This window comes from Ziziphus jujuba, chromosome 10, assembly GCF_031755915.1.
Source record: "Ziziphus jujuba cultivar Dongzao chromosome 10, ASM3175591v1".
NCBI classification, from domain to species: domain Eukaryota; kingdom Viridiplantae; phylum Streptophyta; class Magnoliopsida; order Rosales; family Rhamnaceae; genus Ziziphus; species Ziziphus jujuba.
This window is the reverse complement of record NC_083388.1, coordinates 5,858,668-5,875,411: the sequence shown is the minus strand read 5'-3', so window position 1 is coordinate 5,875,411 and position 16,744 is coordinate 5,858,668. Positions and strand designations below refer to the sequence as shown.

Genomic DNA, 16,744 nt, shown 5'->3' with positions numbered 1-16,744 from the left:
TCAACAAAATCCGGTTCTAACGTTCAATAAATTAGCAAATTCTAAGTGTTTTCATCAGAAGTAACAGTTTGATCAATACAGATTAAAAAAAAATTTGGAAACTCAATTACTGGAATAGAAAGCACAAAAATAAAATTAATACTACCCCATGAATACAAACGGGTTATGCTACAAACCCGTTACCCCCTTTAAGCTCCCACTTCTTTTGTGTTGGGGAACACAACTTGCATTACGGTTTCGCATCTGCTTACCATTCAACTATAAAAAGTGATGACTATGTCTAAAGGTCAAAATTGAATTGGATGTACAAACATACATTACAACTCCGGCATTAGAAGCGCTGCAGTGTCTTTTAGAATCTTCCTTGCACGCCAATAGACTGCACTAGCTGTTTCTGATGTCCCTAACTGTACAGTCAGAATAAACTTGTGAGCGAATAAATATTTTCACCAGAATTAGAATGTATACCAAACTAGTCTTCTAGCTAAAAAGCCCCAAGTGATGGAATCATAAATTACATCGCAAATCTTCATCCCCCCCTAAAAACATAAAATCTTTGACTTGAAACTGCAATATCTCTTTGCTTAAAGAGGAAAGCTCACCTTGGTCTCCATTTTATGGAAATCTTGCCATAAGCTCACATTTTGACTGTAAGTTGCAAGTGCAGATTCATATAATCTCCTCGCGTTTACTAGGCCATCTTTATCACCAATTGATGCAAGATTGGATTCCAATTGAATACAGTTTCTGTATATAGCAAGCCCTGGACGTGGTAAAGCAAGAAAGCTGCAATTGAAGCAAGATACAAGCTCAGTATCTTCTAATTGAAGCTAAATACAAGCTCAGTATCTTCAATGTATGCAAACGACATACAAATTGCTTTGCATTGTGAGGTCTTAAAAGGTTAAAATACAGATTTATTGTGAATGTCAGTAATACTTTAAAGAAAATCATCACTTCATTATTCATGACCTACCGTTTGTACATCTCTCTAGCCTGCTGAATTCCATCTTTTTGTAGAACAAAATTCACAATAGCAGAAGAGAGGGAGAATCCATCATCAATGCCACCATCTTTAATTAATGATCCAATAGAAATCTCAACCAGTTTGTCAAAATAACTTTTTTGATTTGCAAACAATTTTAGTGCCTGCAATGTGAGATAATGTTAATGATCTTGAATATTTAAGTTTCCAGTCATTTAAATGCTTTCAACAAAAAGAATATAAATTCAGGAGAGAAAAAAGAGGGGGGGGGGGGGGGGGGGAGAAAGTAAAAAGGTCTGCACTAAAGGGATCTCAGCCAACTTAAATTTAAATAATAACGTTAACTATTAGCATATAGGAAACTCATTAGATAGAGACAACGCAAAAGCAAAACCAGGTCATCACAGCATGAAGGCATCAGAATTTCTTTTTTTTCCTTTATTGGAAAATAGATATAAAAAACAAGATAGTTACTTGATTAACCAAACAGGCACATTTAATAACAGAATTTTGATTGAGCTTCCAAACTTCAAACAAGTAAAATGCCTGCCAAATGTTGATAAATCTACATAAAGTTCAGGGCTTCATGCAACCTATCTGGCATCTTGCAAAGAAAATAGACAACTAATGCTGGATTCCAAGATTATCTTGACACCTATAACAGATGAACTACGATTATGGAATCACCATAGCTCAAATATCAACAAAAAGGCCAAAATTTCAATTATCTATGTTCATGAATCAGGCCTTCGACAGGAGATAAAGTCTAGATAACTTACCATCAGCCACAAACTCTCAGATTCTGATACAGAGGCTCTGGTCAAAACATCTTTTAGGAGTTCAAATATAGGTAGAAGATCAGCTTTGCTCGGAGATGGGGAATTCCTTGTTACATGTTTAATTTCTACTGAGACCCTTAACAACCATAACTTTACTGAATCTGAAAATCTTTCACGGCAAAGCTTTTCTGCTAGTTTCCTGGCTTCTTCCAGTCTTCCCAGCTGCAAATAAAATGAAATATGCTGGCATGCAAGATCCTCAGTAATGCACCCCATTGTTTCTGCCTTCTCGTATACCACCAAGAGATGTGATATAGAAGTTGCACACTGGCTTGATAAACCCAAAGATCCTTCTTCTCCTTTTTGGGATGCAATAATATCCCTAAGAAAACTTACATACAGATTATACATTACTGCAGAAGGCAGAACTTTTATAGCCTCCTCATATACCTACTCATGACAAAGCACCCAGGGTGTTCATTAGAAAATTATAGGCACTTCACGAAAGGAAATATAGATATTTCATCTAAATCTAATGCTGTATAATAGCCAAGCTCTCAAATATGAAGAAACTAATCATACAAAACCTATAAATGAGATTTCATGAGTGACTCATACCTGAACTGCTTTTTGTATTTGAGAAAGCATGAGTTCTTCACTCATTTCCTTTATACTTTCAGGATCATATTCAAGTCTTGCAAGCCAGTCCCAATATTCTGGTTCTGTTGAAAAGTCTCTCTTCATCTCACTTAGTATTTCCTTCCGCATATCTTCTGAATGCGCCAAGTCTGTAGCATCCAAAATGTCAAGAAATCGCTTTCTCAGTGTCAAACTAGAAGGAAGAGCTTCAACTGCCCCAGCATATATGGTTTTTAAAACACTAAATCCCTGCTCTCGAAACAAGTCTACTCTCTTCTTTGTATCCCCACTTTCAACATTTGATCCATCATCATTTTCTCTTTCATCATTAAAAGGCACAAATCCATCATCAGCCTTTTTATCACGAATCAGAGTTCCCTCATCTTCTCCAAGAGCAACCTTCCTGGCCCTTAACTTATTAAGATATGTGAGTTCCATCCGAAGATATTCTACCCACAGGTCTTCTGCAGTAGGGCACATTCTCAACCCACTCTGCATGAGAGCACGGGCAGCTGCAACATTTAAGTTGTGGTCAAATTCCCAAGCTGCAGCATACAGCCAAATACCTGGGACCTTTGGATGAAACCTAATAACCTGGGCCAAGACCTAGAAGTGCATGTATATATTAATGAGTAAAAAGAATACATCAGTCCTTTAACAATCCCAAAAAGATGAAAAGTAAAATTTGACAAAGCAAGTGGACATAATCGAATCACACGCATATCACTGGACAAATTAACACTGGATGTAGAATGCTTACTATTTCAAAGCAAGGCTAAAGAAAGTCAACACCTTGGGGGCAAATAACCAATTCAAGAATGCAAGTATGATAATAACTCATAACTTAATGTAAAAAGATAATCATTCACATAAAATCCATATATAAAAAGGAAAAACAAACAATTAGAGAGAAACAGTAGATTGCAGACATTTAAGAATAATTGTACTTGCATAAAGGTCCACCAAGCAGACATCATATGATTATCTACTTTAGTTTGTTCAGAAACAAAATAAATAGCGAAGTACTTAAGTATACAAATGATTAATCCCTTTACTTAAGTGAAAGTCCATCAACTGGAACATATTCTTATTTCAAAGCCATATGAGGATAGAAATATCTAAACAGAAATTTCTATTTATCTTTGCTATCATCAACGCAACAAAGACGCCACTTAGCCCAACTTGAATATTCTATTAGTAAGTATACCATTGTACATATTAACACAGGATGTAGAATGCTCACTAGTTTAACGCAAGGCTAAAGAAAATCAACACCTTTGGGGAAAATAACCAATTCAAGGATGCAAATATGATAATAACTCAAAACTTGACATTAAAATAATCGGTACTACAGAATTCAATATATATATATATATATATGAAGGGAAAACAAACAATTAGAAAGAAACAGTAGATTGCAAGCATTTGAAAAATGATTATAGGTGCAAAAAGGTGCAGATATCATATGATTAATTATCTAGTTTAGTTTGTTAAGAGACAAACTGATAAACGGCTGAAGTGAAGCTTACCAATGATTAATCCCTATAAAGAGGCCAATTGAAACAAAGTCTTGTTTCAAAGCCAGAAGAGGATAGAAATGAGTAAATAGATTTTTCTCTTTTACCTTGCTATGATCAACAAAAAGAGCTTGAAATTTGCATGGTAGAATGCTATAAAGCTAATAGGGCCTAAGAAGAGACACAACAAACATGCTACTTAGCCCAATTTGAATATTTGGCTCCAACCTTGAGTTTTTCCCTCGTACCTATAGAACTTTCACTTGCTTCCCCTATGCCATCAGTCAAACAGAGAAAAAAAAAAAAAGAAAAGAAAAAACCTTCGGGAAAATATTAATGTTAACACACGAGCTCTAAATCAATCAATAAAACTCACTTACTTCCAATTAGCAGCTAAATTTACAAATGCAGAAACAACCAAAAACCATTATGCTCATACTTTTTCCCTCCAATTCCTAAATATTTTTTTAACTGAGAAACAGAGGCTTTCAAAACTAGATTTTTAAAATAAAAAAGGGAAATTTTTAGTTTTTTACCTTCTTCATTCTGCCATTCTTTCGCTCTCTACAAAATTCCAGGTACCGAAACCACAATTCAATGTCACCCTTAAACCGCATAACCGCAAGCCTGTAAATTTCAACAATCCTGGAAACACCAGCATAGTCAGAAACAGACTTCTTCATCTTCTTCTTATTGGCGTTGATTCCCTTCTCCTTGAGCTCGCGAGCTACCGACTTCTTCCTGAGCCGCCGGAGCTTGTCGAGCTGAGTCTCGTAGTCAATGTAGGCCAAGAAGTCCTGCTTCAGTGGAGAGGGACGCTTGAGTCTGTACTCGAACTTGCGGCGCTGCTTGACAATCTCAGCGATCTCACGGCGAGTGAATAGGCCACGGCGTTCGAGGTCATCGAACTCATTGACCATTCGCTCCATCCGGTACTGCACCACGTCCGCCATTGTTGTAGGGTTTTTCGGCGAACACGAAGAGGAGGCTTGCTATGGGGGCTCTAGGGCGAGCAAAAAGAATATGGAAAATACTGGGGAAAATAATAATAGAATCACGGTCAATGATAATAACTATAAGTATTAATTAGCAGAACAAGAACAGATTTTGCATATTGGGTAGAGTAAATACACTTGAAAAGATTCAAACTTTAACAGAAGAAATTGATAAAAGCCCTCAAAGATTAAGAAGAAGAAGAAGAAAAAAAAAAGGGAAAAAGAAAGCAAAAATTCAGAGATTGGAAAGCTCTCAATCTCAAAGTGTGTGCTGGGAGATGAATGAGAAACTGACCTTCTCTCTCTCTCTCTCTCTCTCTCTCTCTCTCTCTGCGATGTTGCCGTTTCGCTGCGATTTGGGGCCTCTTTCTCTTCTCGCCTCCCTCTCTCTCACTGGGTTTTTCTGCAGGGTTTAACACGCTCGTTAATTTTTATTTATTCATTTATTTATTTATTATTATTATTATTTTTTTTTTTGCTTAAACATTTATTTATTTATATATTTTGGCGTTTGGCTTTAGGTTTTTTAATTTTTTTATTGGTTTTTGAAAATATATATATATATATATATATATATGGCAACGTATATAAATAAATATCTATATATATATATATATATTTATTTTTTTTATTAAAGCGACCTTGGAATCTATCATAGTAATGACTCAAATGTTGAATCAGGGGAATTTTTTTTTTTTCCGTTTTTTGGTAAATTGAATGGTGCAACTTCATTAGGGATGTCAACGGGGCGGAGCGGGGCCGGTTTTTAAAATCCCGTCCCCATCTCCGCGGGGAATTTTATATCCCATCCCCGCGATTTTACCTGTTTTTTTCGGTGCGGGGCGGGGACGGAGCGGGACGGTTTTCCCCATTTTATTTTTTAATTAATATTTTTTAAAAAAATTTGTATAAAAAAATTATTTTATGATTAAAATATAAAAAAAATGACTACAATGCAATAAAAATATAATAAAATACATCAAGGAACAAATTTACAATTATAATAAAATACATATTTAGAAAAATAAATTAAAAAAAAAATGATTTTACATAAATAAAATTTTATAAAAAAAATAATAAATATATATATATATATATATATATATCGGGGTGGGTTCGGGACGGGATTATTATTCCCCGTCCCCGGCCCGTCCCCGACTCGGTTTTTAGGTATTTGTCCCGAGCTCGCCCTGCATTCCGGAATTTTCGGGGAAAAACCGCCCCGTTAGGGGGGGTGCACCGCGGTTTCGGGGATGGGCGGGGCAAATTGACATCCCTAAACTTCATATCTATATGTGAAGCTTCCACAATTCAACTAATCATGCCATTGCTTTTATCAAAAGAAAAAAAAAGAAAAAAAAAAAAAAACTAATCATGCCATTGAAAATGATTAAAATACATAAGTAATTCAAAAACCACTAGAATGTTCTTGCAAGTTGCAATATTGATTCATTTAAAAAATAAAAAAGCAAAAAAAAAACTCTTTTATGAAACAATTTTTTGTCCGAAATATAAACTATTTTTAACGATCTATATATAATAGTATCGAAAGAAATGGTATACGGTTATATATTATCACTGAATCCTGATTAAACCCAACATTGTAGAAAAGGCATTTAATAAATTATTTGCCATGTCTTTCATTTCCTACTATTTTAATGCAGAATAGACACTTACCAAAAAACTACTTCAACTTCTTTTTTCTCCCTTTTTTTTTTTTTTTTTTTTGATAAACAGATTAATTTTAATTACTTAGGAATAGCACGTATAGTCGTACATTTACTCATCCACTGGAAATTGCGTACCAAAAAATACGCAACAATGTCAATGTCCAATATTGTTAAGGTATATTAAATTTGACATCTTAAAATTTGTATGTTCACTTTATTATAAGCAAAATGTATATAAATATCAAACCTTAATTTAATTAATTCTCATTAAAATTAATTTCATCACAAACAATTTTTTATTATATTATGAAAGTTTTACAGTAATAACATCACAAAAACACCAATTTGGTGCTTCTTCCAAAAGTAGAGTTGCATTTTCTCACTTCAAACTATAATGTCACAACATTAAGTAGATCAAGTAGAAGTAGAAGATAATTTGCAAGTCCATGCATGGATGGAGGAGTTTCATTAGGGCTTAGCAGGACCTCCTCCAATATTACCATCAATTTGATGATCATGAGTAGTAGTACCACCATCCCCACCATTTCCATTTCCAATTCCAAATCCAAATCCAATGCCCATTCCAAAACCCATTCCTATATTATTCCCATTATAATTGTTATTACCTCCACCACCATGACCAATATTTGATCCACCTCCCATTCCAAATCCTCCTCCTTCACCATGTCCATATCCTTCTCCATCTCCACCACCACCACCTCCTCCTCCTCCTCCTCCTCCTCCTCCTCCACCTCCACCCCCACCACCACCTCCTCCAACACCAACACCCCCACCAAAACCACTACCATGACCATAACCACCACTAGAACCGCCTCCGCCTCCGCCTCCTCCTCCTCCTCCCCCTCCAATGCTAGCACCTACTCCGCCACCACCACCAAAACCTCTTCCTTTACCATATCCTCCACCTGAACCACTACCTCCTCCTCCTCCACCGCCGCCTCCTCCCCCGGCACCGTCACTACTATCACCTACACCAGCTCCTGCTCCATAACCTTCTCCGTGACCTGACCCACTTCCTCCACCTCCTCCACCGCCACCGCCACCACCACCACCACCACCAACAACTCCAGCTCCATGGCCTCTACCACCTCTCCCAAAGAAACTCCCACAACTCCGCCAGTTTCTATATGAGCAATAATCATCATCATTATCGAAGTTATTCCATCCACTTGGACCTACATAGCTACTACTTTCATCGTCTGCTTCACCACCATGCTCAGCTCCACTGAGAGCACAAATTACATTAATGCTCCAAACAAGAAGAAGAACCATGCATGCAAATTTCAGTGTAGCAGTAGCACCCATGGCTCTTAATTAGCTCACTTGCTTGGCCTTCTATTGATAGCCTTCCTTGTATTTATATAAATATATATATATATATATACACAACCATACCAGACCCCACAAGTACTACCGCTTAATTGTATAATCTTTGATTACCATTTTTTCAAAGCTGAGAGATATATATGGAATTGCCGGGAAGCAAGATGACCGGAAGAGATGTCTTTGTACCTGTAGGTCAACTATAGCAGACAAGAAATTAATATCATACGGAATCAAACTTAGTGAAGTCCTTGCTCCATTTAAATAAAAACCCAAATAATTGTTGCCAAATTGTATAATATAGAGTATAGAGACCCAAAAAAAAAATATATATATATATATATATTATCAATAAACAACATATGGTGGAGTAGGTGAACTTAATTGTTGTATATCTTAATTGTTGTATATATCTCTTAAAATATCATGCAATGAGAGTAAGCAGATGAAGATGACGGATAATCACTAATTCTTTTTTGAATTTTTCTGAGAAAACCCATGTCCTTTGGCTTGACAAAAGAAAGTCCTAGTTGGATTCCATATTAGCTAGAGTCTCCACGTAAGCACACAAAATAGGACACGAAACTAGCCATGTGGTTCTATACTTTAGAGGACGTAAGTGATCACCAGCTAAATATAGCTTTAATTTGAAGTAATTTTTAATTTGTTTGGAGGTCAACAAGGCTGATTAATGAATGTTAATGGCAGTGAATGAAGTGCATGCCTAAACATGCAGGAAAAAAGTTTAATTCAGTCGTTTGGTTTAACACACACACACACACACACCTATATAGTTAGTCTTTAATCTAGGAATTTTAGATAAATTTTTATCAAAGCTTCCAACTGTGTAACAGAAAAGCAAAAAAAAAGAGGACATATTTATATATTATACATAATTAGGGGTTTTCTCAATAAAAATTTATTCAAAATTTTTTATAATTAGAAAATATGGACTGTATATATATTGTTATTATGTTATCATAGAAAATAATATGTTCAGTTAATTACATGTAATTCATCATATATAACTAATAAGTTATATATAATTGATTAAATATGTCTAATTTAATTTAAATGCATCTACCTATATTATATAAATTTATATTTATACTTATGTCATGAAATATTTTGTTATTCATAATCTTGTCTGCTTCTATGTAGACCAGATGATCTTAATTAGCTGCTTTCCCTTCACTTTCAAATGGATTACACAAAACCATTCCCACTCCACTACTCCAGCAACTCCTCTATATATTTATTATCTTTTATATATTAATATATAACTGTCAGTGGACTCCAGTTCCTATAGTGTATTAATACTGAAACAGTATGGAAATGAAACGATAAAATCTTCCAGTTATATAAAAAATAGAAGTTTCCATTTTCTATTTGATTTCTAGCTTAAAACAAAACATTGGTTATTTGTCTGGTGCCTGTATATATAAAACCATGTTTCTTTTGACATCTATATGTAACTTATTAGGAGCTTTACAGTTTGAAATATAACCCAAAATTATGAATAGAAAAGGGGTTTAAAATACTTTTACCGTTGACTTTTGAGAATAAAAGTTCACATGTTTTCAAATTTTTCTATGAAATCATGTGAGCACTTGTTTAATATCTCTCTCTCTCTCTCTCTCTCTCTCTCTCTCTCTCTCTCTCTCTTTGTACTTGGTGGAACATATATAATTTTACATGTTAAGAGTTCCTACAGGAAACCTTTTTATTGTAAGAGACTCTTAAAAATAACACATACATGCACCTAATTATTTACATGTGAATATATATATATATATATATATATAATTAGAGTATTTTAGATGAAGTAATTTACCTATATATATATATATATTGATATATACCTTTTCACAAAAAATAGAAATAAAAATTATATATACCTACTCAATTTTGTACGACCATATACGTGTCAATAATTGACTAATTTACAAACAATATATTCGTGTCAATAAACAGGATGGCCACGCAAAGAATAATGTGAAGAATGTGCGAAGAAAGTTCTTCAAGCGAGGACATGCATGAACTTCCAATAAAAATCCCAAAGAATAAAAGAGTTTCAGCCATTGATCCCATTATTGAGAGCATTCACACTTTTACAAAAGCAAAGCAAAAAGTGAAAACTCTATTATTAAGTATTATTAACACAACAAAGTTGAGGAGCCCATATCTACTAAGCGGGTATTGTAATCCAATAAAGTTCCAGAAAAAGGTATGCAGCTGTTGTTGGGATTCATCCTCAGTATTTGCTGCCCATCAAGCAGTTCATTCGATCTTTATTACAGTTGTTTTTCTTTTCCCATTCCTTCTTTATTATGCACAAGTCAAATTGTTTATTAATACTTTCACCCAAAAAAAAATATGTTTGGCTAATTGCCAATATATATATATATATATATATACATACATATATACTTACATTTAATGATTAAGGTATATATTAGTCATCCAAAAATTAAATGAATAAATCAACTAGTGCTTTGTTCAATTAATTATTTGAATTAGACCTTATACTAATATATATTATGAGTTGCCAAATATGGGATGAATAATTCTAAATACATGCACCATAAAAAATATATATATATATATATATATATATTTATGCATCGTGCTTTGTTCAATGGATATTTGATCCCCTACTTCCAGATTAGAAAAGAAAAGAAAAGAAATATATATATATATATATAAATATATATATATATATATGTATATATATATATGTATATTAATAATCTAGAAGGATCTGATCATAAGGGGAAGTTGATAATTAAATGTATACAGATTAATTAGCATTACAATCTTGATTTCTGAGACAACCTATTGATACTTACTTGCTTTTATTTATTAATTTATTTTTATTATTATTATTATTATTATTATTTTGGGCATAGGTTAATTTCATTCACCTCCATGAGGTTCTTATATATAAATCAGTCCATTTAGTTTAAAAAATATTATCAACCACCATTTAAATTTCAAAAAATATCATCTTCCTCCTCAATTATTTCATTTATATTCTTTAAACTAATATTGTTCATACCTTAAAGTGTTAGTTGTAATTTTCAAATCTGCATAATTAATGCAAACCTCACCAAATTCACATGTAATATTGCCTTTTGGTAATATACCTAATGGTACTTCCTCAACAAAAACACTAGGAGCAATTTCAATCATCTTTACTTTGTTTCAAAAACTATGCTATTAATATCAAAACTGGCACCCATATAATAATAATAATAATAAAATTATGGAAGAAGAAGCTTGCCCCATTGAAAAGTAAATGAATCAGATAATCCCATTCAGGAAAAATAAAAAATTAGAAAGATATTAGCTTGAAAGCTCGAGCAGAGCTCTTTGCTGGCAAATGATTTGTCGCAAAATCATAGAAAGCTTCTAGTCCTGGATCAGCAAAACCATGTCACCCTCTTGTGACAAAGTTTGTTTTAAAAGGTTTATCTATTCAGAGAGGTCTAGTGTGCCGACCTCTAGCTCGGCCACAAAGAAGAGCATTTCTGGGAATTGGATATTCATCTCTCCATGAGTTTGAAGCAGTGTATACCTTCAGATAAAACTGCTGTCCCAAGTACTGCCTTGCCCAATTCTCTGATCTTATGTTCCACATTCCCACATTGTCTAAAGCTATGTAGATGGCGGTCCATGCCCTCGGATAGACCTGCAGTTACCAACTCATTCAAACTTATCAACAAAGTTTGAATTTATTGCACCTATATGAATGCAATATCAAAAAATGGATAGAAAACAACTTCTTCTTCTTCTTCTTCTTCTTCTTCTTCTTCTTTTTTTTTTTTTTTTTTTTTTTTTTTTTTTTTCTTTCCTAATACAATTTCATTGACCTTCCCTAAGGGTTACAGTTTGCGCCTTACAATTTGCTTTTGACTGACAAAATTTGATGGTGAATAGAAAAATAGCATCGGAACTAACTAATGATTTTTTAAAAACCAGTTAAGGCTCTATAATATAAAAAAAAAATATATATATATATATATATATAGATATGTAAGAATTTAGAAATTAAGAAATTAATTATACCTGAACAGTGCAACGTGCAACCGTGTCTCTCAAATTGTAGCGTGTTCTACTTGCCGGAGTCCATTGTCCTCCATCCATCCTGCACAATTTCACAGACATGTCAACTGGTTTGGAGCTACTGTACAAGCATGGTGTTGAAGTTGGAGAGAATTAAGGGTCGAATTCTAGGAGCTTACCCCACCACAAAGAAGGCATGACCATCAATATGCCAAGACTGTACTTCATTCTCCCAATTCTGGAACACAATCTCAACAAATTCCCGGAAGTTGGCCTGCATAACAGCTGTCTGAAGGTAGGCATTTCCCCCTGAGGGGCTGCTAGGAATGCCTCCAAGATTGAAAACTCCCGGTATCTTGAAATAGTCAGCGAGTTTTAATGGAGTGTCTGGGGGAACGAATGAGACACCATTGACAGCATACCTCTGCTTGCCATTGATATAAGGAGCAGAGTTTGCTAGCATGATTGTCCGGCTTGGCTTAATCATTCCATAATGGTATGAACCTTGCGGGTTTGGTCTAGGCCCACTTGCAGTCAAATTCCAACTGGTTTGATGAGCAAAGGTTATAGTGAATAAAAGCAAACACATTATAGTTAAAATATATTGACGCAGAAGATTGATTCTTTGAGTAACAAGATATTATGTACCGAATGGATCTGGCCTGGTCAAGGGACCAAGCTACTTGATTGGTTGGTCCACCAGGTACTGGACCAGAAACTCCCGTTTGCGAATTGCTGTAGTGAAGAATAGCTGTGGTGGTGAGAACCCGAGTGGTGAAACGTGAAGAAACAGCAATGTAGTAGTCCTTAGCAGGCTGATCAGCTGTGACCAAGACAGAATAAGACTGCCCAAGATGGATGTCAAGTGAGGAATATGTATTCTGAAGTGTATGAGACCCTTCTACCTCCACCAGTTTCAAGGAGTGACCTTGAATTCTGAAATTGATGGACGTTGTCAGCCCTACATTAGATATCCTGAACCTATAAGTCTTTCCTGCACAAAAAGAAAATTACAGAAATCATGAGATTACTAATTGTTCACCTTCTCAACAGTTATGGATGGGGTAAATGATCAAACGATCATTGAAAGTTTAAAGATACCTGGATCAACAGTGAAAGTGTATCCATTCCACCCTCGGCCATTGATAAGGAGTCCATCGGGGAAGGGAAGATTTCGACCAATCTCCAAAAGCCGTCTCAAAATCTAAATTACCAAGAGAGACAAGTACCAATTCAGGATAGGAAATGAAGATAGAAATAGCCAAGTTCTGATCATGGCTCCTAAGAGGACAATGTTAGATTAATGCTTACATAGTGATTTGTCTTGAACCAGTCCCCAGCCAGCACTGTGAAGTCTCCAGCAGGAGGAGGGAAAGGAACTGGAATCCGAGGACGGCTCCATATTCTGATGCCCCCAAAACCTCCAGCAGCTTTGTGGAATAAAAATGATGGAAAATAAAAATAGCTGCCAATTTGATCCTTTACTTGGAGAGCATAAGTGAAGTTCCTCCCAGGTGGGATTGGACAATTAGTCCCATAAACTCCATCTTGCCATGAGTTCCTCCTCTGCTGTATACCATTCCTGCCATACAAACACAAAAAATCAAAGTCAAGATGCGCTTAATTAAGGCAGTTCAAGCATTTTCAGCACGAATGCAGCACTAGGTCATTCACTGAGCCGTCTTAGTTAGGATTCATTAACAAAAGAGGATATTTTTCACTCTTCGGATATTTGCAGCAATCAGAATTTTTTTTTTTTTTTTCTCACTTTATGGGAATTTTTATTACTATCTAGTTCTAGTTATTCTACTTTCTAATTGGCACTACAATCCAGATATGTGTGATTATGAAACATTGCAAGAAAGTGACTCCTAACCCTTTGCTAAAGAAATCTAACTACCAAAACAACCATTCTGAAGTGACTGTACAAACATTTAGATACATAGCACTTTATTCATTTTTCTTTTCAATTTTTTTTTTTTTTTTTTTTTTTTTTTTTTTTTTTTTTTTTTTTGTTTTGGCAAACACCATTAAAGCGGATACTAGAAGTCACAATCAAATTTATTATGCTGTAGGAAGTCCACAAGAAAACTGGAGTCCAGAAGCTTAAATTCCCTCCTAACACATTCAATGTAGACAGCCTCACATGTCTAAAACCCAGTAGATCTAAATGTGCATATGCATATTACCATGATCATTTACTTCTTTGGTTCAAATATGAATTACAAAGTACAGTAATTGGTAAGTTAAAGAGTAAAGACATGTTACTAAGTGAAATGCTATCTTTTTATATCTATAAATTTATATTTAGAAAATAAAAGTCTCAAAGTTTGTAGAAACAACATTCTATCCACTAGGCCCAGCATTTATTACTTGGCAAAATATAAATATTGTCAATTTGTTAAATAATTGATCTGTAATGTTGAGGTGGAGACAGTATGTGGAAGGGTGAGATTTTTTTAATATCATGAACTGGTTTGTAGCCGATCAAAATGAGTCCTAGGAGGTGATTAGGTGAAGTAGTAAGAAAATAATGATTATTTATGTAGATATTAATCAAACATCCTCCAAACCAATGTCTATGAGATATCACTTAACTAAACACAGTCCGACAAAAGTGACTCGAAAGGCAACCATGTTTTTCATAGATCTATTTGGAATAGAATCAATGAAGTACTTACACAAACCAAATTACTAAAATAGCCCCACACTTGAAGAATTTTCTTAATGGTGGTGCTTGATTGTGTTGCAAGGAGAAAATAGTCATTTGGACACCATTAAGGAAAAAATTAAAAGATACATTATTTCAGTAGAAGAAAAGTTAAAAGAAGTAGATTTGGTAAAAGCAAATGAAGAGCATAAACTTTAATAGATACAATTTTTTCCCAAGTTACATTCAGTTTGGCTGTTCGTTGATGAGTCAGAAAGCTGATGAAAGAGAAAGAAAATAACATTTTAGGACAACAACTTTTTTCAGAACAGTAGATATTGAGAACCCAGCACTTTACCCACACTTTTTTTTATCCCTTCAATTTTTATTTTTATTTTTATTTTTTCAAGCACTCTCTCGGTAAACAAACAGAAAGTAAAGTTCTAAAGACTGAAACAGAGAGAATAGGTTGAGGTTTAGGTACATTACCAAGAAATGAGGAATGGTTCTCTCAGTCCATTGAAAACGCTAATAATCAAGTTGTCGTTTGTAACAGCATCGATCTGAGGCCCTGGAAATTGGCCATTGATCAAGATACCCTGCACCCATTTCTCTCACATTCATTCAACCAACTCACATAAAAAGAAACACCATTTCTTGCTTCCAAAAGCCAAGAAAAAAGAAAAGAAAGTGAAAAGGAAAAAAGTACCTGTTGTTTAACACCAAGGGGATAAATATCACCATAAGTGACTTTCCACGTGAAGAATCTATATGGGTCTTCACCATTAACACCACCATGAAAACATAGTAAAACCAAAGCAATTGCAAAACAAAGAACTTTGCAATCTCTCATTTTTCCTGGACCAATTTTTTTTTTTTTTCTTTGTATCAATTAAAGAACTACTTTTTTATCTCGAAAAAGAATGCTGGGTTTTTCCTACAATGTACTTATTTAAGCTAGATCTACAAAGACAGAGAGAAATCCATCTCCATTGTGAAGAAAACTAAAAGGGCATTTCTCTCTAAATCTATATATGAGCTTTTTTACATTCCCCGTTTGCCTCTATGTAAATTTGTATTGCTTTGTCTGGGAATGGCTCAGTTTTGTCTGTAAGCAAGAGAGCAGAGAAGATGGCTTGTGAGCTGTCAGTAATCTTTGATTCAATGCGTTAAAGGTGCAGTGAAAGAAGATGGTGTACCTCAATCATGGACCGTGCACATGTATGCTGATCGGGAATCAATCAAGGTGTATGTCCCATTGACATGCTGTTTGTGCAAAATGATTGGTCCGACATGGATGGGAGTCAAACTAAGAAATTGACTTTTGTCAGCAATAAAGAGCAAAAAAGAGGGGGGGAAAAAAGTGTGCAAAAACAGATTTGGAAAATGGATCTAATGGAGATACTGAGCTAGGGCCATTCACGTGCACACAGATTTGTAAAATATAAGAAAATATTTTTTTAGTTACTTATTGCTAAAGGTTAAAGATTGCATTAAATGCTTTTATTCCTCTTGCTCCTTTCTATCATTTTTTTTACTGAAATTGTTATGATTTTTTTTCCTAGGTTCTTATTTGGTGTACCTGGCTGTGCATGGAGATGAATATATGTGGTCTATTTCAAGATTTTTACAGCATTTTTTTTCTCATGAAAAGAAAACTTGCACACGAACAACCTTTTGAGGTTTTTGGTTAAAATAATATGGATTTTTTTAAAAGATTTTCATACGATTTCTTTAGGGTAAAAACAAAAAAAAAAAAAAAAAATTGTGACTTTTCCTTTTAAGCGAATGTGGGCTATCTTGTTTGCTTCTCACAATTAAACTATTGGGTAATGATAGAAAAGCAAAAATGTAAACCATAGCAGGATCCTTATTAGATGATTACACCACTCATTCAATCCGTATGAATATTTATTTTATATTATAATTATAAAAATTTTACTGTGCGGATGTCTTAAAAGTTAAAACCGTACTACATCTGCATTATAGAAAAACTGGTATAATTATACATTGATTAATTTTTACTACGATGATTAAATTCAGGTAATTACTCAGAAAATCCAACAAGGAGCACATTTCAACTTTTTGCGCAAGATGGAA

General features: G+C 34.4%; 3 protein-coding genes across 3 annotated transcripts; all 3 read right to left on the bottom strand.

Moving 5' to 3' along the window:
* Positions 1-5,366, bottom strand: LOC107404490 (uncharacterized). The gene is made up of 7 exons (XM_016011444.4): positions 5,211-5,366; positions 4,457-4,953; positions 2,383-3,009; positions 1,765-2,214; positions 977-1,149; positions 603-786; positions 1-407 (listed from the first exon to the last, which is right to left on the bottom strand). The coding sequence occupies exons 2-7, from the start codon at positions 4,871-4,873 to the stop codon at positions 318-320; spliced, it is 1,941 nt and encodes a 646-aa protein (XP_015866930.2). The 5' UTR covers positions 4,874-4,953; positions 5,211-5,366; the 3' UTR covers positions 1-317.
* A 1,687-nt stretch (positions 5,367-7,053) lies between these two features.
* On the bottom strand, positions 7,054-7,911 carry LOC107410616 (putative glycine-rich cell wall structural protein 1). The gene is made up of 2 exons (XM_016018064.3): positions 7,344-7,911; positions 7,054-7,181 (listed from the first exon to the last, which is right to left on the bottom strand). Exons 1-2 carry the CDS (start codon positions 7,909-7,911, stop codon positions 7,054-7,056), a joined length of 696 nt encoding a protein of 231 aa, XP_015873550.3.
* Positions 7,912-11,172: 3,261 nt separating this feature from the next.
* Positions 11,173-15,760, bottom strand: LOC107410617 (L-ascorbate oxidase homolog). The gene is made up of 8 exons (XM_016018065.4): positions 15,354-15,760; positions 15,134-15,243; positions 13,306-13,576; positions 13,096-13,198; positions 12,643-12,988; positions 12,174-12,539; positions 11,998-12,076; positions 11,173-11,620 (listed from the first exon to the last, which is right to left on the bottom strand). The coding sequence occupies exons 1-8, from the start codon at positions 15,495-15,497 to the stop codon at positions 11,408-11,410; spliced, it is 1,632 nt and encodes a 543-aa protein (XP_015873551.3). The 5' UTR covers positions 15,498-15,760; the 3' UTR covers positions 11,173-11,407.
* Positions 15,761-16,744: the final 984 nt, after the last annotated feature.